The sequence below is a fragment of the Pithys albifrons genome, chromosome 5, assembly GCF_047495875.1.
Source record: "Pithys albifrons albifrons isolate INPA30051 chromosome 5, PitAlb_v1, whole genome shotgun sequence".
Lineage (NCBI taxonomy): Eukaryota > Metazoa > Chordata > Aves > Passeriformes > Thamnophilidae > Pithys > Pithys albifrons.
The window spans coordinates 38,566,834-38,594,705 of NC_092462.1; the positions used below are offsets into that span (position 1 = coordinate 38,566,834).

The 27,872-nt window shown below is 36.7% G+C and overlaps 1 protein-coding gene and 1 pseudogene across 5 annotated transcripts in view; one reads left to right on the forward strand and one right to left on the reverse strand.

The window, feature by feature from the left end:
- The window catches only part of GLRA3 (glycine receptor alpha 3), a 94,475-nt gene that overhangs the window by 54,982 nt on the left and 11,621 nt on the right, over positions 1–27,872 (reverse strand). For all 5 annotated transcript variants that reach the window (XM_071556261.1, XM_071556259.1, XM_071556260.1 and 2 more), the window contains exons 2-3: positions 16,194–16,321; positions 9,851–9,918 (exon numbers count right to left, since the gene is read on the reverse strand). In XM_071556261.1, coding sequence (XP_071412362.1) covers positions 9,851–9,918; positions 16,194–16,321 — 196 coding nt within the window. The remainder of the gene's footprint in view (positions 1–9,850; positions 9,919–16,193; positions 16,322–27,872) is intronic.
- On the forward strand, positions 8,926–9,041 carry LOC139672669 (5S ribosomal RNA; annotated as a pseudogene).

Consider the following 27,872-nt stretch of genomic DNA (forward strand, 5'->3'; position numbering starts at 1 on the left):
GAAAATATCTCCCATCATACAAGCGGTAAGACTACTACTGCTACCTGTACCTTAGACTTAAGAAAAAATCTCTGACTAATGTGTTTTAAAACATTTTCAAAACTTGCTTATATCTTAAGTTGATATAGGTAGTTGTATAGCTGATATGACATTTCTCCCAGGATCACGAAGTCAAAGCAGAAGATACCGTACACATCTGGCAGTAGCTGAAGAGAGCTTGAATGAGAGGATACAGCCATTCAGCTTTCACTAGGCCTGGGGTATCGGAATATTTTCCATGTTTTATATGACAGCTGGGACTATAAACTATTGGTTGTGTTTCAGGAAGAATCTTGGAGATTTTACTCAATATTTAACATTTAGTTGTTGCTGTTGTTCATCAAGGAAAAACATTTGTTTGTGGATTTATGTATTGGCACAGAATACCAAAGTGTTTAAGCTTCATGCCTTAGTCTTTTGTGAAACTGAATGACAAAACAAAACAAAACAAAACAAAACAATAAAATTCAGAAAGGGAAGACTATCAGTATTTGCTTTTTTAAAAATTGCAGTTCAATAAATTTAATCTGTAGGTATGAAACTGCACCTTCTGGCATCACAACAATATGACCAGCAAAGAGCATTGCATCTTCAAAATGAGAAAACCTCTTGTCAGTCACTTGAAGCTTTTCTGCATGAGCTCAGAGTGCCTGTTGTCTGCATATCCCATAGTCTAGAAACACTGGTCTTTCCTGTTGGATTAAAGAAGAATTGAAACTTCCTTTATGAAAGGAAATTATTTCATGTAATCAACATCTCTAGACTAATTGCAAAGTTGCAGTTTAGAATAAGTGACACTGCAATGATGAAAAACTGCTAGGCAAAGTTTTGGACATCTTTGAGAGCTTTAGATGAAAGGACTGTCACAGAGGATCTCACTCAGTTGTTAATGTGTGTTTGCAGCATTCCCTGGCAGGCTTTGTTTGCTGCTCCTTCGGCTATCAGCAGGTGACTCAGAGGGGAGTTGGAGGCGGGGCTTGCTCGTTAGCAGGAGAGTGAGAAGGCTTTAAGAACATCTCTAGGGAGCGCAAGCGACCCGGAGCGCGGCGAACAGGAGCGGGCAAACAGGGGCGTGGCACGTCTGTGAGGGCGTGGCACGGCAGTTTGCACGGCAGTTCGCACAGGCAGGGCAAACAGGCAGGGCAGAAGCCTAGGTATTTCTGCAGCTTTTTTTTTTTTTTTTTTTTTTTTTTTTTCTCTCCTCTGTTCATTTGTTTCTTTGTCTCTTTCTACCTTTCCCCCCAGCTTAAGGCAGTCATGCCTCCCAGAAAAATGAAAGCTGTTGCTCCTGTCACCAGTAGAGGGGTGTCAATACAGACAGAACCCTCTAAAAAGGATGCAGCCACTCAGGCCTCCGGCTGCATAGACTGTCTGAGCCTGGACCTACTACCAGAGGACAGTATGAGAAGTGCCTGCATACGATGTGAGCAGGTGAACGATTTGCTGGGTCTGGTGGCAGAGCTAAAGGAAGAGGTTGATAGGCTCAGAAACATAAGGGAGAGTGAAAGGGAAATTGACTGGTGGAGTCACACCCTTTCCACCCCTAAGGAAGCCCAGCAGGAGGTGGTGAAGCCCAGCCCCTCCTGCCATCAGGCAGACGGAACAAACCATAGGGTTGGGGATGAATGGAAACAGGTGCCTGGTCAGAGAGGCAAAAACACCCCCTCTCGACCCCTTTCACCTGCCAGGGTGCCCTTAAAAAACAGGTATATGGCCCTGGACTCGGGCAGTCTGTTGGAGGACAGTCAGGAGGAGGATCTATCTACAAGATCTTCTGGTTACCCCCAGCCTACCGGACGGGTTACGACTACAGGTAAGAGAAAAAAGAGAAGGGTTGTTGTAATAGGTGACTCCCTTCTGAGAGGAACTGAGGGCCCTATATGTCGGCCAGACCCGTCCCACAGGGAAGTTTGCTGCCTTCCTGGGGCCAGGGTGAGGGATATTACCAAAAAACTTCCTAAACTTATCCAACCCTCAGACTATTACCCACTGTTGGTTGTCCAGGTTGGAAGTGATGACATTAATAAAAGGAGTACCAGAGTAATTAAAAAAGATTTCAAGGCACTGACCCGATCTCTTCAGGGGACAGGAGCACAGGTAGTAATTGCCTCAGTTCCTGTGCTAGCTGGGATGAATGAGGAGAGGTTTAGGAAAGCCCAGCTTACCAACAGGTGGCTTAGGGGATGGTGCTATCGTCAAAATTTTGGGTTTTTTGATCATGGCGCGAACTCCGTGTTGCCCAGTCTCATCAAAGCAGATGGGCTTCATTTATCTAGGGAGGGCAAAAGAACTGTAGCCCATAAGTTGGCAGGGTTAGTTAGGAGGGCTTTAAACTAGGTTTGAAGGGGGAAGGGACGGCAACTGGGCTCTCCAGAGACAGGCCTAAGAGCATAGAGCCTGAGTTGAGAATGAAATCAATGGCCCAGCTGAAGTGCATGTACACCAATGCACGCAGTATGGGAAACAAACAAGAGGAGCTGGAAGCCATAGTGCAGCAGGAAAACTATGACATAGTTGCTGTCACAGAAACGTGGTGGGATGAATCACATGACTGGAGTGCTGCTATGGGGGGCTACAAGCTCTTCAGAAAAGACAGGCAGGGAAGGAGAGGTGGAGGGGTGGCTTTATATGTTAGAGAGTCTCTTGACTCTGTTGAAGTTGAGGTCAGCAGTGACAAGGTTGAGTGCCTGTGGGCCAGAATCAGGGGCAAGGCCAACAAGGCTGACACCCTTGTGGGTGTCTGTTACAGACCACCCAACCAGGAAGATGAAGGGGATGAATTATTCTACAAGCAGCTGGCAGATGTCTCAAAATCTCCAGCCCTTGTTCTTGTGGGTGACTTTAACCTGCCAGATATCTGCTGGGAGCTTCATACTGCAGAGAAGAGGCAGTCAAGGAGGTTCCTGGAGTGTATAGAGGACAATTTCCTTCATCAACTGGTAAATGAGCCTACCAGGGGAAAGGCCCTGCTAGACCTACTATTTACAAACAGAGAGGGGCTGGTAGATGATGTAGTGGTTGGAGGCCGCCTGGGGCATAGTGACCATGAAATAATAGAATTTTCAGTCCTCAGGGATGTAAGGAGAATCACCATTAAAACCTCTACCTTGGACTTTCGGAGAGCAGATTTTGGCCTATTCAAAGAACTGATTCAGAGCATACCCTGGGAAACAACCCTTAAAGGTAAGGGGGTCCAGGAGGGATGGACATGTTTTAAGAGGGAGATTTTGAATGCACAGCAACAGGCTGTCCCAGTGTGCCGAAAGGCCAGCCGGAGGGGAAGACGGCCAGCTTGGTTAAATAGGGAGATTCTGCAAGAAATCAGGGATAAAAAGAAAGTTTACAGACTATGGAAAAAAGGGCTGGCTACTTATGAAGAATTTACAGATAGAGCTAGGTCATGCAGGAAAAAAATTAGGGAAAGAAAAGTGGAATTTGAAGTAAATTTGGCTATTTCAGTTAGGGATAACAAAAAGTCCTTTTATAAATACATTAATAACAAAAAGAGGGGCAAGGAAAACCTCCATTCTCTGTTGGACTTGGAGGGAAATATAGTTAAGGAAGATGAGGAGAAGGCTGAGGTACTTAACACCTACTTTGCCTCAGTTTTCACCAGTAAGACAGGTGGCCCTCAAGACAACTGGCCTCTGGAGCTCGTAGACAGGGAGAGGGAGCTGAATACCCCTCCTGTATTCCAGGAGGAAATAGTGACCGACTTACTGAGCCAGCTGGATCCTAACAAGTCTATGGGACCAGATGGGATCCATCCCAGGGTGATGAAGGAGCTGGCAGAAGAGCTTGCCAAACCGCTCTCCATCATCTTCCAACAGTCCTGGCTCTCTGGGGAGGTCCCAGATGATTGGAGGTTGGCGAATGTCACCCCAATCCACAAAAAGGGCTGCAAGCAGGACCCTGGCAACTACAGGCCTGTCAGCCTGACCTCTGTGCCTGGCAGGGTTATGGAGCAGTTCATCCTGAGTGCAATCACACAGCACCTTCAGGGTGGACAAGGGATTAGACCCAGCCAGCATGGGTTTAGGAGGGGCAGGTCCTGTCTGACCAACCTGATCTCTTTCTACGATCAGGTGACCCACCTGGTGGATGAGGGGAAGGCTGTGGATGTGGTCTATCTGGACTTCAGCAAGGCCTTTGATACTGTCTCCCATAATATACTCCTGAAAAAGCTGGTAGCCCATGGCTTAGACAAGTGTAGCCTCTCCTGGATTAAGAGCTGGCTGGAGGGTCGGGCCCAGAGGGTGCTGGTGAACGGAGCTGCATCCAGCTGGCGGCCAGTCACCAGTGGTGTTCCCCAGGGGTCTGTGTTGGGTCCAGTCCTGTTTAACATCTTTATTGATGATTTAGATGAGGGGATTGAGTCCATCATCAGCAAATTTGCTGATGACACCAAGTTGGGAGGGAGTGTCGACCTGCTGGAAGGCAGGAGGGCTCTGCAGAGGGATCTGGATAGACTTGAGAGATGGGCTGATTCCAATGGGATGAAGTTCAACAAGGCCAAGTGCCGGGTCCTGCACTTTGGCCACAACAACCCCCTGCAGCGCTACAGGCTGGGCACAGAGTGGCTGGAGAGCAGCCAGGCAGAAAAGGACCTTGGAGTACTAATTGACAGGAAGCTCAACATGAGTCAACAGTGTGCCCAGGTGGCCAAGAAGGCCAATGGGATCCTGTCCTGTATCAAAAATAGCGTGGCCAGCAGGACCAGGGAAGTGATCCTTCCCCTGTACTCTGCATTGGTGAGGCCACACCTTGAGTACTGTGTTCAGTTCTGGGCCCCTCAGTTCAGAAAGGATATTGAGATGCTGGAGCGGGTCCAGAGAAGAGCAACAAGGCTGGTGAAGGGACTGGAGCACAAGTCCTATGGGGAGAGGCTGAGGGAGCTGGGGTTGTTTAGCCTGGAGAAGAGGAGGCTCAGAGGTGACCTCATCACTGTCTATAACTACCTGAAGGGAAGTTATAGCCAGGTGGGGGCTGGTCTCTTCTCCCAGGCACTCAGCAATAGAACAAGGGGGCATGGGCTTAAGCTCTGCCAGGGGAAATTTAAGTTGGATATCAGAAAAAAATTTTTTACAGAGAGAGTAATCAGGCATTGGAATGGGCTGCCCGGAGAGGTGGTGGATTCACCATCCCTAGAGATCTTTAAATGCAGATTGGACGTGGCGCTGGGTGCCATGATCTAGTAAATGAGCTAGAGTTGGACCAAGGGTTGGACTCGATGATCTTGGAGGTCTTTTCCAACCCAATCGATTCTATGATTCTATGATTGAAATTTAAAAGTGAGTCCAGAACTCTGTGTATGAACAACTCATAGGTCTGAAAATACAATAACAAGTATCTACAGTGAAACAGAAGTTCAAACTGAAAATTTTCACTCCGTTTGTGAAAACAGTTGCCTTCAATCCAGGATGAAGTACTAAAATTTCCATTTCAATTGTTTTGATTTGTAATCTGGATTAATTAGTGTGGTTGTGACCCATAATTTATTTCAAGATTTTTTTGAAAGAAGATGAATTGGAATAGTTTGTGTATTAACCCCAGTAAGGTTGGTGGGTCAATCACAACCAACTTCTGTAATGTTTTCTGGAACCTGGAACTGAAATGCAATGAGGTCTTTAGGTAATATGGAGAATAAATGAAAAATACAGACTGCTTTTCCCATTTAACTTTCCCTACTGATAAAAACAGGCCATCTGGATCCTAATATGACTAATTTCACCTGTTTGGTGCTGTCAAGATTTCAAGACAGAACTTTTATTACTTATTGCCAGTAAATTGGTCAGCCATATCTACTAAAATAAAAGCAGACTTTTTGGAATGGCCTAATATTACTCAATAGCCTAACTGTTCTGTAGCCTTTGTTTTGTGTATTCAGTATTTTGACTGTGAGTATTTGCAGCTGAAAATGTTGCCATTGATGTTATTCTCACGCTGTAAAACAGAATAATCTGTTCTTTTTGTTTGTTGGTAATTGCCAGCAATACCACATTGCTCGTAACAATCAGGAAATTTTTTAGCCTTAGGAGATACAGTGAAAGTACAAGCTTAGCACAGTCTGAGCAACAAAAAAACCTGTAAGGAGCTTTTCAGGATATTGTGATAAAAGCTGAAATTTAAGTTCCAGTGCATCAGTAAGAAAACAAATTGTTTTCCAGTAGGATATGGTTCCTATATTGCCAATAAATATTTAACTTTACATGAGCAATCCCACTGAATTGTCAGATTTTTAAGGTTATGTGTGCCTAGGTATATCATCATCTCAAATGAAAAACTTCACATATTAATTCATGTTAATTATGTCAATTTCATATAATGAAATAATTTTATTATGGGCTTCCACATTTTTTTAGTCTTATTTGTTCAGAATTCTAAATCCTTATATGAAAAAAACTTCAGAATAGTAACAACATGTAAAATATGAAAGACTGGACCTAGATTCTCCTTTATATATGTGATGAAATATGAGTTATACTTGGCTAGAGGATGAGTGTGAAATTCTCACTTTGTGAATATCATTGAGACATGCACAGATCTGGTACTACCATTCAGTTCAATAACACAGAAAGATTGGTGAGGTTGGATCCTAAGTGGTACTGCTGATAGCAGTTTGTTTAAAGGGGTTTGTAGTTTTGTGGTTTACTTTGTTTTCTGCTTCCTCAGAGCAGAACCTAAGGAGAGCAGGTTCTTTTCCCTGCTATGAACAATCATTGATCTCTTTTGAGACAAAAAAAGAGAACAAGAAATAACTGTAACTCATACTCCAAAGAAAGGGAAAGAAGTGTAAAAAACCAAGAAAAGATAGAACCAGTTTACAGAGTTAACAAGCTGTAAACCAAACTAAGCTCTTTTTTGGATTGTCTGTCTCCTGAGCTGTTAGATCTCGTGTGGATGACTTTAAGAGAATCTGTTCGTCTGAGACACACAGTGCAGTTCCTATAGCACAGACAGACTCCTCGTCCTTAGTGAGAGGTACTAAGTCTGGTAACGTGAAGTTGGCATAGGGCTACTTTGCAGCTCCTGCGGAGATTTTTAACCCCTTGTTCTTCTGAGACTGTTTACTGTGTTATACACATCCGAGGCAGCAGAGGGAGCTCAAAGATTTTGGTCATCATCGAGAGCACCAGAGAGGCACCGAGGGCCACTGGCAGTGCCAAGGGCAATTACAATGACAGCGAAGGTCGTGCCTCCATGTATTCAGATTTTTTTAAAGCTAGTAAATTAACGACATACCTCATTATCAGCTGGAAGTTTAAAATGCAAGATATCGCTCAGTGGCCAGGTTTTATTTCACACTTGTTGCTTACTTAAACTGTTCTGTTTACAGTTTAGAAAAAGAAATCTTTATCAAGAATATGAGTCATTTTTGAGTCTAAAAGATTGTTCTAATGAGTTGTTTTATGCACAATGATTTATAACAGATATTAAGATGCCTGAATTTTAAGGACTACAGTAAATACAAATGAGAAAATAGTGACAATTGGTGAAATATTGAACTTCAGGGAATTGACTTCTGTTAAACCATTCCGAAATTCCATTTGTAAAACAATGCAAGATGGTTTTCATTGTCATTTTAAGTCAGAAATATTTCAGTGTTGGAGAGAAGTAAAGCTAATAAAACATAACTAGAGAAAACCATTTTTTCTTCTACAAAAGATTTGAGTCTGAGAGGTTAACAGCTGATGACAATAAGCAGTCTGTTTTGAACTGTACCAGTGAACACATTACAGACAGAAGACAAGCATCATGAAGGTCAAGGTTGTGCTTTAAGTGTCCATTTTTTGAATACATATAATCAAGAAAATGAAAAACCTTGTGGTTCTGACCAGGTTTGGTATTTTCTATAACACAGTACATGGAACTATCTGTTACAGGTCAGGTCATTGTCTATTTTGGCTGTTTTAATTTTCTATCAGGGCAACACAGTATAGAATGTACTTTCATTATAAAATAGATGTACTAACTTACTAAATTGCACTAACAGGAAATGTTTATAATTCTCTGGTTTTGGAGAGAAAATACACCTGAGATGTGAACCCTGCCATCCTCTTAACAAATTCAGGACAATTTTAGTAAGTGGTAACAACTCTAGTTTTCTATCTATCCTTTAAATAGTGATGGATCTTTGCACTTTACTGACCCTGTGGTCTGTCTCCTTTTTTGGCCCAGATTCACTCATCCAGATATTAGAAAGTAGCTGTGAAACACTATTCTAATAATGTGGGTATTGCTTAATCCTCTGATTGAACCTGAATAAATCTCTTTAGATACCATGTCAATCTGTTTGGGATTTGCAATCTGGAAGGGCCCCCAAATACAAATTGAAGTAATTTTTCTAACTGAAAAAAGTCACCTACCTCTCTCATTAACATCTACTAATCTGTTCTAAGGTGGGTAAAGACCAGGCATTTGTTAATATCACTTTGGAGATAGCGGACTTAAATTTTTGACTTTATTAATTTGTCTTATTGTTTTCCTAACTATAGGTCCTTGGTTATGTTAGGGGCTTTTCAGTTGTTTTTTGTTTGTTTGTTTTTGCTTTTTTTTTGCTATATCAATTATTTTTAGTCTATGTTCTGTCATTCCAAGTACACCCCTGAAACTGTTGGGATTTCAGAGTATTTACTATATTTGGATCATAAAAACTCACACAGTTGTTCTGCTATCTCGCTGTATTTTAACTCTCTCTGTCACCAAATTACTATATAACAGCTTTCAAACAGGTATTTTTGTCTTCAAAAAACGTGAAGCACTTATATAGATAAGGAATGCCTATATCTCCCATCTAAGCAAATCTGTGCTCCAAGTTATGAACAAACATGTTTCAGTTGTTAAATGAGAATTACCTAGGGGGTTTTTGTCAGTTCATACTTCAATGACTATGGCCATGCCACCCTGACGCCTGATCTCATCAGATCTGGGAAGCTCAGCAGGGTCGGGCCCTGTTAGTACTTGGATGGGAGACCTCCTGGGAATACCGGGGGCTGTAGGTTCTAGTCCTGAGGACGTCGCTGTCACCGTCCAAGCTCACTCGGCTGTGGCAGATGAACCTTAGGAGTTAAAGGGGAGGTCAGTTCTGCGCACGCTGTGCCTCAACTAAAAAATCCACTGTGCAGGCTCGAAGGACACACCCAGGTGGGGAAAGCCCTTCCCAAAATCTTTGTTTGCAAAGCCTAGCCGTGATGATGATGACTTAGTCTTACTACCTTTAGACTTTGACCTCTTTTTCTCCTTCTTTCTTAAAGTTTCCTTTTTTTTTTTACTCTATCATATGATTTTCTTAACTAGGTACATTTTCAGTGTATGTACAAAAGCTTGCAATCTTATATTTTATCCAAATTTTATATACCAGTTCAAAATTTTAGTTATTCTATTATTTCTCTGCAATAGCCCTATGGAAAAAGACTTTTAAAATATACATCTCCGTATGCACTGAATATAATGGAACTATAAAATATTATGAGCAAAACAACTTAATGAATTGGCATTTTTGAGGTTAGAAAGGTGGAACACTATAGAAACTCATATCTATCTAATAATTATTTCATTAAAACTGTCAAATAAAATATACAGAGAAATAAATAGCCCAAAACAATCCTGGGCTTTACTTTTCCTTATGTGTGCTGGTATAATGATGGATTTTCTGTTAGAAAAAAATCAATTGCTAAATAGACATTCTCACTTTCTATTCTCAGAAGTGGATTTCCTTTTTTGTTTAGTTTTAAGTGAAGAGGAGCCCTAGCTAGCGTTAGAGCTTGTGGAATATATCTAACTTGAACTTCAAACATTGCCTATGTCTTACCATGGTTGTCTCTGCAATGGATCCAAAGCTGTTTATAAATATGTTGCATGTGACATTAACTGGAGGACCTGCAAAAGAGAAAAAAAAACCACCAGTCCCTGTTCCAGAATTATTGCTTATTGAGTGACTGTTAAATATAAACCATTATGAAAAAATGCTTACTGACTTAGGAGGAAATAATGCTGCATTCACAACTTACTAATGCACAATTAAATTGCATGATTTCTAATAATTTTTCCTTTTTATTTTTCTCAGAGGTACGCTACTTCACTGGTGAGTTTTAGCAATTAAAAACAAACAAACAAACCAGAGAGCAAGCTCAGTGTAAACTCGCACAGATGGTTCTAGCAAAAAAACCCAAAACAAAAAAAAAACCCAAACGAAAACCAACCAAACAAAAAACCACCCACACAACATCCCATTTGAAATATATAGTAAAAAAATGTTTACATGTCTTTCAGTGAGAATGCATATCATTTCTCACAACAATTAAGGGGAAAAGTGACTTCACTCAAGGCAGCTGCTACCTTTAATGTTATCTGGCATCATTAAGAAAAGAATTGCATTAATGCTGATCTTATCTCTATTGTTTAATGGGAAAATTATTGAGATTTTATTCCAATTTCTCTTAAAATCACACAATTGTTTGGAGTCCATTTAAACTGAATTCTCTGTTACCATGGGTTTTCAGTCAACAGTTCTGTCTTATCCTGCATTTTGAAGTATCAGTAGTGGCAGAGCAGTCATTATGATAACTGAACAATACATCACCTCTTCAGTGAAAAAGGGTTTAAATTATTTTTCTACAAGTCACTTTAAAAATGTCATTGTGGAAGAGCATGCTGATTTCTCCATTATTTTTTATAAGTTTCAGTCTGTGTACAACAGAAACAAAGTTTTTCCATTGAAAGGATTTTTTTATTATATTCTTGCAACTCAATATTCTTCAATCTATAATCTATTTGAGCATTGGAGAACTTGGATTTTTTTTATAGCTGTAAGCAGTTACTAACAATGACAGATCTGTATGTGAAATTTGAGGACAGGTCTTGCAAACCTTTATGTAATATTTTGTTTTTAGTACCACTGAAGTAAGAAACTGCTTTGCCTCTACTGGCAGTTTGCAACTAGCAAAATCTAACATGGCCAATGAACTTGAAAATAAACACTTGCAATATGGGAATGTCCATTAAAAATTCTGTGAACATGACACAACTTGGAACATCCTATTTTCTTTCCTCAATGCAATAATTGTTTTAAAATGCTGTATAGCAATTGCACCAAAACATTTCTACATGTACTTTAGTCTTTGTAATACACATGACTACTCCTATAGTTAAGAATTCTCAGGTAAGGAGGTATCACTTGCAGTCACTTTGATACTTGGTTATTATTTAGGTTGTTGAGTATATGCAGTAATTTGTAGAAATCAGTAAAAGCTTTACATGCACAACCTGTGAAAATGATAAGGAAAAAAGAAAAAGCGGGGAAGATGAGCAAAAGCAGAGTCACTGAAAAGAGTTGGGGGAAAATTGTACTTTCTGCCCATGTCAGTAAATTTCTTTGCAAGGCAGCTTTTCTTTCAAACACTTCCATGTTGTAGGACTTGCCATCATTTCAAATTTGATGTGATACTACCTTGTTTAAAATAGAACTATGCTTTAAAGTATAAGTTAGCTATATAACCATAGTTGCTTTTATTAAGAAAAACCCATAAGTCACTACAGTGATGATGCCTAATTTCAAAAGCAGCATTAAAATAAAATAGTTAATAACTAGTTAAAAGGAGTGCAAAAGTAGAAGCTAAAAGTAGCTTGCTAATGGTTTAGAGATAACTTAAAAGATACTGTGCCAAGAGTGAAAAGAACTTCCCAAAAAAACATGGACAAAAAGAAGTACGAATGCTAAGCTGTAAAAGTTGGAAGTCATATTCAAACATAGGAACTCAGAGAAGCTGAAATAGATTAGAGGGAGAAAAGAAATACAGCTTAAACCCACAAGAGACAGAAAAGCTAACAATGATAGCTATCTACAAAGCATTAAAAATAGAATCCTGCCAAGATCTGAAAGGTGAGGGATAATGATTAAGATATAAAAGTATCCATGAAAGTGCAGAAGGCCAGACTAACAAAACTAAATGAAGACTTTGTAGCAGCATTTGTCTTCAATTGCCAGCTGTGTCAAATACTAGAGTCATTCAGATGGAAAATTTGTATGAGGGTTGTAGAAGACATTTCAGACTAAGTGAACAGGAACAAGGTGACAGGCTGAGGTGATATTAATCTAGACATTATAAAAATCTCTGCAAAACTGTGGATATACAAATCACTTTGAATCAGCTATCACCTGTGCCAATTTTGTAATAGTGGAAATATGTACCATGTCCAGCAAGTATAACTTGAATTAAAAAACCCCACACTTCAGGTATGGTGGTGGACTACATCAACAATGAACTTTTATCTGTGTAAACCTTCACTCTGTGCCAGACAAACTGGTAGAAATTATGAGAACTTTTATGACTATGAGCTCTAGTTTAATATTATATGTAAATAAGAGATATGGATTAATATTATTATATATCTTTATTATATATTGTTATTATCACAGCACCAAGCCTGTCTGAGTTCAAGAAACATTTGGATGATGCTTTCAGGCACATGGTGCAATTCTAGGGGTGTCCTGTGCAGGGCTAGGAGTTGGACTCAATGATCCTGATGGGTTCCTTCCAACGCAGGATATTCTGTGATTCCATAATTATTTTTGCTGAAATAGCATATCTCAGACCTACTGAAGCTCTCTGAAGGAGCTGATGAGGATGTGGACAAAGTTAACCTCATTAAATGAATATTAATTTTAATTGTCATATATACATAATTAAAATAGTTTACTTGGGAGTTTTGAAACTTTTCAACATAATATTTTATCAGAGGTTTTTTAAGAATATTAGTCTTGATCAAATGAATTCTCTCATAGGCTTTTTGCTTTAAAGGTTTTTAATATTAGGAATAAACAGCCATTTTTTCAAAGTTTGAGATGATTGCTGATGAATTCTCACATAGCTCTTCACTGAACCATTATAGATGAAAATGAATGACCTAGAATAAGAAGATATAGCAATACAATTTTGCTCGTGGTATAAGATTATTCAATGTGGTTGTGTATAATGCTGACTGCAAGGAGATGCAGAAAAATCACACAATACTGAGCTATTAAGCTATAAAATGTTTGATGAAAGTCAATGTCAGTAAAATACTAGTAGATTCTTACTATTTATTCCTGCTGATAGGCTCCATATTAATGGTTTCTGCACAAGAAAGAGGTTATAGTAGTTATGGATGGTTCTCTGGAAGCATTTTTTGTAATCAATAAACATATGACAATGCAAAGAATTACATAAAAAATGGCCTAGTATACAAATAGATTGTGAACGTTCATCTTGAATACTTAAAAATTCCCTCTTTGTCTGCTTCAAAAGGATATATTAGGAAGAAAGTCAAAAGGGATCAAAAATTGTATGACAAACTGCCACATAAAGCCAGCTTAAGTAGAACAGGACCCTTCACATTGGAAAAGGTATACAGTAAGGAATAATATGTAAATATGCAAATCTGTAAAGATCAAAAGGAAGTAAGGCTTCTACTTCATTTGTCAGTATGTCACATGGCAATAGAATCAGTGAAATAGTGACCAAATTTAAAGCAAGCAAAAATAATACTTTCCAGTATTCCAAAACACAAAAATTGTCAGAAAATAATGAAAAAGCCAAAAGTGTAAACAGCTTCCAGAAGTGATCAGAGGAATGTATGTGACTGAATTATTGTTGTTTTTTTGTTTGTTTGTTTTTTTCAATTAGGTCTCGGCTTACAAAGTTCCTAAACTTACTATTGTTGAATATATTTGTTGATACCGAGGGAAGTAACACTTTACATTTTCCTCTGGAAATCCCCAAATTACTACCTGCGTATTTCAATTGTTCAATCTTGGCTATATAGGTCTGAAAATATGCTATACTTGTCAGTTTAATTCCAAAAATCTTGAGGCCACAGAAGTTTTTACACATGGGTTAAAAAATTGTGTCCAAATTTGAATGACAGTGAAGTATTTCCCATATTTGCAGGAATGGATATAGTCGGCAGTGTAGAAACTGAGTAAGAGAAGCACCTTGCTATAGATTTGATATAAGGGGGAGAAATAGAAAAGAACTGGAACAAAAAGTTACAAGAGTTCTTAATATTCTGTTTTTATTACATAGCTGAATAAAAAACAAGTCTGCTCTATTATTTTTATTGAACAAATACTGATATGTAGAATTCCTTATGCAAACGCAGAGCATTCAGACAAAATGTATATTATGTGTTCTTGAAGAAGATTCATTATGACTAAAATTGGTAGTTAAAGATATTTTCTACATGGGACTTCTACTGGAATAAAAAATTATCAAAGTGATTGTTGAGTTCTATTATTAGTACTCATCCCTTTTCTTTAAAACTGTTGCTATATTAAAAGCTCAAAAAGCATGAAGCCCCAGCACTTGTTCTAGGAGTAATGCAACTAACCGGAGAGTGGCAAAGTCACTTAAGGAGATACTTATTCTTAGTGGTAGATCTGAATCATTCTGGGCAGATTTGTTCAAACCACACAGCTGTCTAGAAGATTTAGAATGTGCCCTTTTTGAAAAAGAACAGTGTCAAATTAGGTTTTTCTCTTTAAGTTTCAAATAGTTACAAAACAAGGCTCTGAGTCCTTTGAATTATACTTTCAAGAAGTATTGCATTGAATTTGCTAATTTTAGAACCAACTGCCTATTCTTCACTGTAGCCTTATTAGAAGGTTGTAATTGCATGCTGTCGAGGAGAAGCTACAATATCCAATCCTCAAATCGACTAGAGATGTGTTTGAAATTCTAGTGACAAATATCAGCACTTAAAAAAGCAAAAGGCATTCCCAGCTGCAGTAAATCCTGGGTAGTAAGTTTATAGATACAGGACCAACTGTTTATGATTTACTGATGAGGAAGTAATTTGGCAAATCACTTGCATGGTCCTTATGAATCAGACTGGGCAAATTCTGGCAAATCAGCACATAGTGGTGGCTTTAGAGTAAAAACAACTTAAGTTTCTGGAACCTGGAGATGTCAAAAAATTATAACATTTTACTGTTGAATAAGAATTAAGATGGAAAGGCAGTGACAGATGAATTGCAGGAGAAAGGACTGTCAATGTGAAGGAAAATTTTTGTTGTAAACATGGCCTGCTTTATAGTTAAATGTTATAGCTAAGAGAACCTCTTGAACTCAAGAAGATAGGCACAGGAGAAAACAGGTAAGAAAAAGTAAGAGTAATATAATTTTCAAAATGCTATTTCTATTCTGGATGATTTTCAAGACTGATAGCTTGTTTAAAAACTCAGTAATAGAGTTAAATGTGATTCAACTATACTATTGGAACTCCTTGTTTTCAAAAAAAAAAAAAAGGATAGTCAAATTTACATAAACTTTCCAGACTGCAAAAGTTAGAATGGGTGGTGTTTGTCTGTAAAATACTTTACATTTTCATGTAAAAATATGGTTTGTGTAATCCTTCATTAAATACTGTACTTTAGCTTGCCAGAGTGGATAATATGATTTACTCTTAGACCCTTGAAAGATGTAATCTTTTCATTTGCAAGTTTTGGATTTTCAGTCTTCTTTGAATCTTGTCTTGTTTGAATCTTCTTTGTGATAAGTGCCTACAGAGCACATGCCAAGAGACAATTCCAGGTATTGAGAACTCACAGTTTTAGTGGAGAACTGAGAATAGGAAAAAAAAACAAGAGGAAAGATGATCCCTTTGGCATTTCAAAGTATAGCTGGGGCACAGGAGCAAATGATCTAATTTGGTGATAGAATTGGTAACTAAGGTAAGCTGTCTTGAGTTTGAATCTGATGGTTAGGTCATAGGACACTCTTCCTTTTAGTTAAAACCAGGCAGATATGAAGATCTGGCCTATCTTTCACAGAACTTGCTTTCTGGAGTGTTTTAGGCTATGATAAACTAAGATTGAAATCTGAATCCACTAGCAACATTCAGGAAAGAAAATAGATCAACAAACCATATTCAACAATTCAAATCTAATGATAGCTAAATTTATAAAAGGTCAGCAATTGGTCAGCTGCAAAAGTGACAGTGATAGAGTGTACTACTACTGAAATTAACTGCCATACATGCAAAAGAAAGGGAAAAGGAGGCCCCTTTTTAATTTTTCCAGTGAATGTACTTTAACTTCATATTTGTTCCAGAAATTGCATTTGTGTGAGCAGTGATACTGAAATACTGAAAACCTGAAGACTTCATTTTTAAATTACCTTTGAAATTTGGTCTTATCCTTGCATCATAGCCTGACATTCTACCCATTAGTTTATCCAGGAAATCTGATGGCGACATTGGCATGCTACGAGATCTTGCACTGTCCGTTTCCTTTGTGGCTACCAAGCTGACAGGAAGGAAAAATAAACAACTTGTTAGAAATTTTGTTAAGCAAACTTTAATTTCATTTAGTCAGTCATAGTTACTATTTGTATGAACAAGAAAATAGGAAAGCTAAGGCTGCCTTTCCAGCTAATTAATGCTTCAAAAATAGTAATAGCAAATATATTGAAACATTTTCTTTCTATATCTGACATTTAATATGCAAATTTTATTTTGCTAATCTGCAGTTGTAGGTGGCTGTAACTTCCTCAGAACTTCTGAAGATGAATAACACTTTCAGTCAACAGTTATCAATATGTTATCACCGAGTTAAATAATGTCATCTGTGGAAATAGCTGTGTATGTGGAATGCCATATTTTGGAGTCTATTCTAAGATTGGTCTGTTTAGTCAGGTGTGGTGTAATGGTAGCCTAGGCCAGGGGAAAAAAAAAGAAAAAAAGAAAAAGTAGTAAGAATTTTGAATAAAATAGTAATATCAATTTTTGTTTTATGTTGATATTTAGACACAGTAAGACAGATGTTAATCTTTACATTGTCTTAGAGGGGTTTTTTTTTTCTGTTAAAAGAGACTGCTACAGTGGGAAAAAAACCCCAACAAGTTACTGAAGGAACTATTCTAGGACAAAATTTTCTTCTCAGTGCCACATGACAAATTTCATCTTCTGTAGCCTTCTCTCTATATGCATGCAAAACTTCCACTGACATTCTAAAGTGTGCTCCGCAGAAAAGTATTGGCACTGTGATCAGTCATGTCGACCCAAAGAAAAAAATCTTTATTGTTATGGAACTCTTACCTGAGTGCTGCCCACCATATTGAAAAAAAATACAGTCAGTAAATATATACATAAATAAAATTTTGAGTAACATTTTGATACACAGTGCAACTAAAATAATTTGTGGCTTTTGGAGCCTCAAAAAAGATAAAGAGCTTTGGCTGTTTGTGCTGAATTCTAGAAAAAAAAACTGTTGCAGGGGATTTGAATGCCTTTTACTTACCTACTTCATTGTCTTCATGCCAATTCACTCTTTTAGAAGTGCTTAAATATTCCTTTGTTTAGAATTAAGCATGGGGAATAATGTAAAATCCTTAGGAATTTTCTAACATAAGAAAAGGATGATAAACATTAATTGTTAACAGTGTGTGGAGTTTCAAAATGGAAAACTTCCATACAGATATTTGTGTATGCAGAACTCGCGTGGAGTGCAAACTGAGAATGTAACTTTTTCTTCTCAAGACTCTGTTATTCAGGATATAAAAAGTTACACTTTTATGGCAAGTTCCATTTACAAGGTCTACTAAAACTTTTGTCTTCAAGTTTGAAATTTGGATTTAATATCTTAAATAAAAAAATATTTCATATTAGATCTTGAGTGTTACAAATTTGGACACACAGAATATGAACATTGAAATTGCTAGAATGCTATGGTTTACTCATAGTTTAATTAAAACTGGAAGTCTTTTAACTGTAATATTAAATAAAATTAGAAAGGTAAAATTGTTTCTGTTGTTTTGGGGATTTTTTTGCTTATCTAGTGTTTATTCTATTCTATGTATGTAAGTTAATTTGTATTTTTCTAAATTTTTCATGAATTTCTAAATTGTTCTGAATACTTTGATATCATTTTCAGTAAAAATCTTTCTTTGCTCTCCTTCAGTAGCTAACCTAGCTGTATTTCTTCCTATAGCTGGAGAATGTATTTCCTTTTCTGAGAAGGTAAGCAGTTAACTTATTTTTATAGTTCATTTTGAAATTATACTATTGCTATTGTGTTCATTATCAATCATTCTGGGTGGATCTGCTTCATCACAGTATTACAACTTGTAGTCATTTATATTTCTGTAATATCTGATGGATATTATCTACTTGCAAGACAGGAGAATCAAGTCTCTGTGTGTATACATACCACTTAGGTTTCTTTCTAATACTCTTCTACAAGAAATTTATATTTCTATTTTATAGGGTATATAGAATTTCTATACTACAGGATATGTAACCCTATATTTTTATTGCTATTATAAATAAATTATCCAGAACACAAACATAGAAAGAACCATTGCTAGCTTCAATATGAACCACTTTCTCTGAATTAAGAATTTTTTTGTTTGTCCTTTTTTCACTTCACTGAACTTTTCCTAGGTCTGTCTTTGTTGTACTTGTAGTTGTTGCTTTGCCATGGAATAGATTACTTTGAAGATAAGGTAACTAATGCTGAATAGGAAAATTAGTAATTGCTGTGACTGTGGATTTTCTCAAAGTAACATTTACCTTTTTGTATTATTAGCATCATTAATATTTGTTTCATTAGTCAGTTATAAGTCTCAGAATATCTTGAATAATTTTTCCGCCTGCTTATGAAAACAATACATTTCAATATAATTAATGCATTTTGTGTAAGCAAGTTTTGTCTCAGAAACAAGCTGTAACTTGCAATTTCTTCCAGGAATGTTTTCCCTTTAACTCAGTTTGGTGTGCTGTGAGTAAAAGCTGGTTGAGTACTGCAGAATTCTGCACTTTCAATTTAACTTTAATCAAAAACATGTATTTCAAGAATTCTACTGGACAAATAAAACTTTCCTCTGTCTGAGCTGACTTGGGTAATACTCATCTAGTTAAGAATGGGCAAGACTTGATACTACAGTAAAACCTGAGTAAGGCAGTGGATTTTAGGAAGGTAGTTTCTGTTTACAGATTAACATAAAAATTTATTATACATGGTAAGGGATCTTCAGTTTTATTGCACACTGCCTCTGAAAACTAGGCCTCTGGCTAAAGAGTTAGAGAAAGCTACATTCCTTTCATGAACTAAGAATTTAGCTCCTTGTAGTGTTAATGCACAGAGCTTCGTCCTTGACACACAACTCTTACATAAGTCTAGGAACAGCTTTGCGTGCCTCCAGAGGGAATTTATTCTGACTGGTCACAGTTTTTTAAATAATTTGTACATGCATTTTCTAACAGGAAGAATTATAAGAATTTTAATATCAACAAGAATTTTAATATCAGTAAGTGCATTCAAAAGTAAGGTACAATGGACTTGTGATTAGCATAAAGACATTATGCTATTTTAAATTACTGAGAAAGAAAGCTGTACAATTTTTTTTCACATGTAGAGGCCTCCCATTGCTGGAGTCTTTTATTGGAAAGAGATTCTGACCTCACAATCTTTGATTTGTTTATAATTTATGAGGAGAAGTTACCAACAAGAATGTTTGCCTGGGGAGTGATTCTGTGTTGTTTCTCTGAGATATTGGTACATGTTACTGACAGGTATACGTATTTAAACAATTTTCCAATTTCTGACTTTGAGCAGTACATAATTTCACTTTTCTGAATGTATCCTGAACATTTTTACAATGTGAATTAAGCTCTTCCAAAACATTAAAAGGAAATTTGTTAAAGTAGTAGACAAGAATCAAGAAAAATATTGAAAATATAAAGAGATGCAGTGAAAAATTATTGTGATCAATTATGATGAATTTACACAATCAAAAGTTAGGGTAAGAATTTTTGGTTTAAATAAGCTGTTACACAAAGCCAGAAATTAAGAGAGAATTAGAATCACAAGGACTATAATTACTCCTGTCTTTGGTCTAGTCATCTAAAATCTGAGGACAGATAAGCTTTGCATCAATACTGGAAGACTGTCAAATTGGAATTTCATGGTCTGAGATAGGAAGAAGTACTAAATCACCAGGCTCTGACAGTGCAAAACCTACCAAACATCATATTTGAGTCAGAAACTGTTAGGTCAAGCTGAAGACATTAACCCAAGACAATGTGATAGATAGTAAAAAGCAGCCCAGCACAGACAAGATGAAGTTTCTCTAGATGAGCACCCACAGTCTAAATTCCAAACAAAAACCTAAAACCTACTAGTAATAATGGTGTTCAGCACTGCCACATCTGATCTGGAAAGAAAACACAAAATCATTGATGGTTTAAAACTAAGAAATGCAAGAAGAATTGACAGATGTATGAACAGTGATGATGTCAAGAAAATAACCTATTTCTTAAGTTCAATCTATTTAAGTAAAACCACTTAAAACACTCTGAGGAGAGGTATTAAGAGATATATGAACTGGGAATATGGGCAGAGTTGGAGGAAAGAGTTGTGTCTGAAGAAGGATTCAGAATTCATGTCGAACAATTCAGCATGGTGATGGTAAAGTTCTCACTGCACCACTGTGCTATCCAGTGGTGTGGAAAGATTGAAAGAGTAAGTAGAAGCATGAAGGTCACTTATTATTTATGCAATATTAATGAGACCAGTTCTGGGACGTTGCATCAAATTCCAAATCCAAGTTTTAAAAGGACATTAAAACACTAGGAAAGGTACTGAACAAAGCCACTAAGCCATGACCTGAGACTTAGGGAAATTTGCATCAAGTAAGAGACCTTAAAAGCTTAATCTGTTTAGTTTATCAAAAAAGAAAGTTGAAAGAATTAGCATGATTGAAGTGTATAAATACCTTAAAGAGCAGAAAATGTTGGACACTTTATCTAAAGAAGTCAGGCAGAAGAAAAATCAATGACAGTCAGACAAACTCAAATGGGAATTTGAGCACACAGTTTAATAATAAAGATGACTTAACAGAAGATCACACTGTATCAACCAATACAATACAGCTTTCTGAAACAAACAACTTAGCAAAATATAAGGTACTGTGTTTCATATATGGCTAACTTGGTGAAAAGGAATGAACTATGATACACAGAAAAGCAGGCTAAATTCAGAGTAGACATTGCAAACCTCATGCAGAAATCTTCAGACTGTCAAAAGACACTTGATGGATTTGAGGAGCGTAAGGAAGGGAAGTAATGGGCATAGTTCCAAGTGTAAAATGGTGTCTTCTCAGGGTCCTTCTACACAAGACAGAGTTTCAGGCTAGCAGTTGCCTGTACTGTAACCCATAATCAGGGTTGCAAGTTACATGTTGCACTGTTGGCTCATTTTGCTCACTTCCTTCACAACTGGGCATTTGACTTACTAAGCAGTTGTAAGAGCATCAGCTCTTTGCACAGTATAGAATTTAGCTCCAGAATGGAAACTGCGCTTGAGCTGTCCACAAAGTACAGGCATCTTAAAAACTCAGAGCTTGACCACTACTAGAAAAAAATGAGCTAATGTTCTATCTGTGGCATACACCTGCAAAGAATAAAGAATTTTAACCTAGATTTTAATGTTGAATGAAAGCAAATGGATAGGAAGTGGCCAGGAACACATTTAGACAAAAATTAAAATGCTTTCAACCATGAAACAGTTCAGGAATAGTTTAACATGTTGAGCTGAGATAGAAAGCCCTGTGTGTTTCAAGAGGCAGCTAAGTCTTAGGAAGCTGTGACACATATGACTGTAATTGTAGGTGACGGGACTCAGTTCTTTTCCTCTGCTGAGAATATGTTTGCATTATTATTGATTCTTTTATGTTTTTTAAATAATTGCTACTAGAAAAGTCTGATATATATATATATATATATATATATGTGTGTGTGTGTGTATATATATGTATGTGTGTGCATGTGTGTGTGTGTGTGTGTATAGTTAACACAGCTATGCAGCCAGACCATCAACATCTACAGACTTTAAATGGGAGTTCTCATAGCAGCCGGCAATTTAGCTACCAAGATAAAGCATAGGTCATAAATCTGTGCTCCTGAAACGTCTATTTAAAGTAGGCATGTTTGTGAGAGAAAATTTCTCTCTTCCCTTCTTCCAAAAGGAAACAATTAAGAAAAACTCTTTGTAGGGAATTTTACAATCTTCACAAATGTTTCCACCTCTAAAATATCTAAAGCTGCAAAAATCTGATTGCTTTCCCATGTTTTGTTTTGGTTTGTTGTTTGTTTTGTTTTGTTTTTTTAAGAATCACTCTGTTCTACTCAGAAGCGGTCTCTTTTCTACCTATCCCAAATTTCTGCACATTTTTACCAAAGCACAAATAAAGGAAAGGAACTTTACATATGAAAGTGTTTTATATAAGCTTTATTTTTAAAGATTTATTTTCAAAGGCAATTTCAATCCCACTGTCTTTGAGGCTTTTATATCATTTGTGTACTGCAGAAAGTTCTTGTTTTCAATGATTTCTCTCTTTTCAACATTTCATGTTCAAGATGTGTTCTTAAAAATTGCTTCAGTGTGTTGTTTCAGGCTTAAAAATATTTATTTATTTGAAAATATTGTAGAAGAAATGGACTACTGCTAGCATTTGAATAAGAAAGGTTGTATCATTCCAGAAGGACTTAATAAGAATAGTATAGACAAAAATGAAGGAAGAAATTACATCTTACACTGTTTGCTGAGTCTTTTTTTATGTTGCTACTGCAGGCAGGTGATAGAGACTAAGAAAAGATATGGTGTGCTGTAATTATACCTTCCACTGCAATGTTTCTAGAGAAAAATTTCCAAGTCCAAGTTAGAAGAGTTCACTAATTTATCCAAATGATTCTGAGTAGTCTCAAGTCTCCCTGACTTACTTTTGAATGCAATTGCTACAAATTATCTTTGAATTATACAGTAAGTTAAATATTTTTCTTCCATAGTTAAACTACGTATTTTATATTGAAAATGTTATATTAACACCAAGTTACTGTCTTGTAATTTGGCTTGTTCATTTTTCTTATCTGATCATAAATTACTTCTTTTGTCTCAAACACAATCTATTTAAGTCATTCAAAGAGGTAGAAGGTTTGCGTTTCATCTTACAACACATACTATAGTGCTGCTACATGCATTGTGATGGTCCAATAGCTCTTTCATTTCATTACTTAACTTATTCTCTCAGACAGCATGGCCAAATGCCTGGAGCAATTGGATGTTCTGTTTGTGGTCCATTCTCTCCAGCTGATGTTTGAATGTTTTTAATGCACTTTGTATTAAAGTGGTTCACAGAGAAGCTCAAAGAAATTAATTACACCCTCATAAGGAAAGCAAAAACTACAGCCAATATGCACTTAGTTACATCTCTCAAAGAGCACTAAAAAAAAGCATTTCAGTAAATAAGTAACTGGTACTTATTCACTGGTTCACCAATAATGGTTAGGTGAATTAATCTCATGACTACTGCCCTTGATTCTGTAAGTAATGTTGATAGAATTCATCAGTTTTAAAAGAAAAACTTATTCAGTGTAACCATGTTATTAACGAGGCCTGCTAAAAGGAAATGATACTCAAATTGGTAATGATGGATTACAGACATTTCCTTGCATTTTGAAGATTGTAGCAATAAGATTTCATAGTATGAAGAAAGTCTTTAAGTCCTCCTCTGAACAATATAGGTCTTCATAAACTACATTGGGTAGAATTAACAGGAAAAACAAACATAAAGTCCAATGTAAAGAAATACTAATTCCTTTAATTTTTGTGGATAATAAAACATCCATGTCATGCTACTTAACTGAAAAAAATGCACTTTAATGAAAATCTGTGCAAAAATTTTGAAAAACCTTAGCTTTATCCACAGTTGTTTAGCAGAACCAAGTGCCTTGTCCTGCACTTTGGCCACAACAACCCCTTGCAGTGACACAGGCTGGGCATAGAGTGGCTGAAGACTGGCCAGGCAGAAAGGGATTTGGCGGTTCTGATCGACAGGAAACTGAACATGAACCATCAGTGTACCCAGACAGCCAAGAAGGCCAATGGCATCCTGGCCTATCTGGAATAGTGTGGCCAACAGGACCAGGGAAATGATTGTTCCACTTTATTGGTAAGTGGTGAGACCACACCTCAAGTGATGTGTCCAGTTCTGAGGCTCTCAATTTAGGAAGGATGTTGAGGTGCTGGAGCATGTCCAGAGCAGGGCAACGAGGCTGGTGAAGGGTCCAGAACATAAGTCCTGTGAGGAGTAGCTGAGGGAGCTGGGTTGTTTAGCCTGGAGAAGAGAAGGCTCAGGGAAGACCTTATCACTCTCTGCAACTACCTGAAAAGAGGTTGTAGCCAGATGAGAGTTGGGCTCTTCTCCCAGCCAACCAGCGGTAGGACAAGAGGACACAGTCTTAAGCTGTACCAGGGCCCATTTAGGTTAGACATTAGGAAGAAGTTCTACACAGAAAGAGTGATTGAGCATTGGAATGGGATGCCCAAAGAAGTGGTGAACTCACTGTCCCCGGAGGTTTAAGGCAAGACTTGATGTGGCATTTAGTGCCATGATCTAGTTGATAACATGGTGTTAAGTTATAGGTTGAACTTGATGATTTCAGAGGTCTTTTCCAACCTAATTGATTCTCTGATTCTTTTGAGGTATGATGTGTTTAAACTGGTTACCTGAGATAGCTGTGGCAGAAGGGAAATACAATTTTCTAAGTTTTATTGCAATAAACAATTTTAAATTTTGAAAGCCTTGAAGATGAGGCAAATATTGTGGAATGGGAGTTCAGAAGGGGTAGATATTTTTAAAGCAAATATTTTTCATAATTTTAATAAGATTTTAAAACAATCTCTTTACTGAAAATGAAAATTTATCATAAGAAACAAAAGACACATAGAGTTCTGTTATGGGAGGCCATTCATCAACAACATTTATTCATAAAAATTCAGGGCCATTCTGGAAATCCAGAAACTGTGTCAGAGGGTCATAGCTGCATGGATCCAGTACTGAAAGTGACATAGAATAGGCTGTCACTGCTGTCCTGTTCTAGCTCACACAGAGAGAGTTTCTTTTAAGAAACAAAACAAAACTGAAAAATCATCTCTTTCTCTGAATTATCCTTTGGAAGACTCAAGCTCTTTACATTATCTGCATTGTGATCATTACCTTCCTCAAGGTTCATACATGAGGATAAATTCCTTCCAACTCACTTGTATTTCAGCATGATAATAATTCTGCTTCAAATATACTTTATTGCTGAATAAATTAATTTCATTCTGAGGGACCAAGAAAACCAAATGGTGATTCCAATGGGGAAAGAATAGTGGAAGAGGTTGGCATGTAATACAACAAAAGATTGTAAATGAAGGAGAAAGAATTAAGTTAGCAATGTGGTAAAAAAGACTCATTTCTAATGCTTTTCCTTTTATTTGTGCTAAAACTGACAATAATATGTTTTTGCTAAGTAAAGATGAAATCTCTTTTATTTGTTGTAGGTCACAAAGTTGACAGTTCTTAGTACAATGAAAATGCAGATTTTCATATCCTGCAATGTTTTAGATAACAATAATTTTATCAGATCATAGAAAACACACAACTCTCAATTTGTACTTGCCAGAGAAAAGACTGTCATTTAAACTTAGAGAGGAGCAGTGGCATTGTATTTCTAAGATTTTAAAGGGGTATTTTCTAAGAAAAACCCTCAAGAGAATTTTAAATATTTTGTGGAACAAGTTAGATTTTCTGCTGATTTTTCACACTTCTAGATTTTTCTAATTGCCCTTTTATCCTCTTATTTTGACTAAGTGCAAATGGTCAGATTAATTTTTTGTTATAATGCTGCAGAGATCAGTAGAGTCACATCAGGACACATTTTCAGTCAAAGTAATAATTTTTATATGCAACAAACAACAAATTTCCATTTTAAGTTCTCCAATTATCCATTCTTTATGATTTCAGTGGTTATAAATGAGAGCTATATGAAATATACATGGGATTGCACTTCCATACACCTACTAAGAAAACGTTTTCTCTCTGATTTGAATAAAATTAATTTTTCTATTTCAGTGATAGAACTAACATTAAATTTTAGTGCTTTTGTAGCTTAGACAATGACTACAAGAATTTTTTTAATGATGATCCTGATACCTTTATGGTGTCGTGTTTTTTTTTTTCCTTTTATTAATACAGTTGAGAATCCCTTCAGCTCTACGGTGTTCCTCTGGTCTTTTTTGTCATGGTATTAAAATAGCTTGTTCAAGTAAACACATTGACTTTATGTAAACACATGTTTCAAAACTGTACTGTCCTCTATTAGATTCAGTAATGCACAGGAGAGTCCATTCTCTGGGCATAGGTAGGCTGATACATCCATGAGCAGGAACCAACTAATCTTCCTGTTTTACATAAAGTACATAAATTATGTAGAATAGTTTCAAAAAGCTTTGAATTGCTTTGGATTGTTTCAGCTTTCCTTAACAGAGAGAAAAAATGGAAAATAATTGGGTTTTAAGTCTTCTGATTAAGCCATTGTGACAAGATCACCATTATACAGGTCAGAGGCCATTATATTCTATATATTCTATATATTATATTATATAAGGTTAGGTTTGTATACATTTGTTTTAGTCTGTGACTTGGTAAATATATATAAGCAAAATGCTTTACTATCCCCTTATTTAGGAAAAAAACAATCTCTTAGGGCAAAGGAAGAAAACTAATTCAACAGGATTCCTCATAATCCTATGGACAAAGCTTTCTATTGTAATTAAGATACGATTTCAACAAACTATGTGTTGTCTCTGTAATTTTGCTTTCTTGTTTAAGCCAAGTTTATTTTTGTCAATTTCAGCCATGCAGCATATATATTAATATAGTATATAAATTATTATTCTGTTCTGAATATTCATTAACTTTTTTCCCAGAAGCACTTGCTTAATAGTCTTTTTTACCTGTTGCATCGACTATTTTTATAAATTTTCTAAACTCAGGTCTTAGTTTCTTTCAATTTCTGAATTTATTCAACCAACTTGGGGCAGAAAATATTTCAAATATTCAAATTCTGACAAATATTCAAATATTCAAATTCTCTCTCCCAAAGACCTACTAAACGGGTTTAGCTTTTGACAACTTTAACTTTCAATTAAAGATAGTTAGATTTTCCACAAATGCAAATAACTTTTTTTTTTCCATAGCTAATACTTGGCTAGACTGAATGGAATATTTTTGAAAATAGAAACTGTAAACTACTTACTCATAGCAGTCTGAGCATTACTATTTCACTATAAAGAATAATTTGTGTATTAACTGAATAATGGAGAAAAGTTATTGGAGTAATGGATTGACTGCAAAACGACCAAGGAAAATAATTTCTGCATATTATATTTTATTACACCAGATATCCTTCTATAAAAGCCATCAGAGTTGAACTATTACATTTATTTTCATGATTAATGAATGATTCCTCTAACCAATTGAACCTGTACAGGAACTGACTGGTGTCTTTCACCACTATAATGCATAGTAATTTAGCTGATGACAATGAGGAAACACTAGACTGACAGGTGAATTAATACAACTAAAATCTGCAAACTACTGTTTCTCTAGCAAATTCTTCCTAGATCTAAGAGCAGCCTTTAAATTCTGTATATAGATTCCTACAGGTTAATAGCTGCTTTGTTGATTCGGTATTTAAAATACATCTCAAAATGTTCTTTAAATTGTTAAGCTGCATATTACTGGCTGCAAGGCTGACCCTGGCAACTACAGGCCTGTCAGCCTGACCTCCGTGCCTGGCAGGGTTATGGAGGAGATCATCTTGAATGCAATCACACAGCACCTTCAGGATGGACAAGGGATTAGACCCAGCCAGCATGGGTTTAGGAGGGGCAGGTCCTGTCTGACCAACCTGATCTCTTTTTACGATCAGGTGACCCACCTGGTGGATGAGGGGAAGGCTGTGGATGTGGT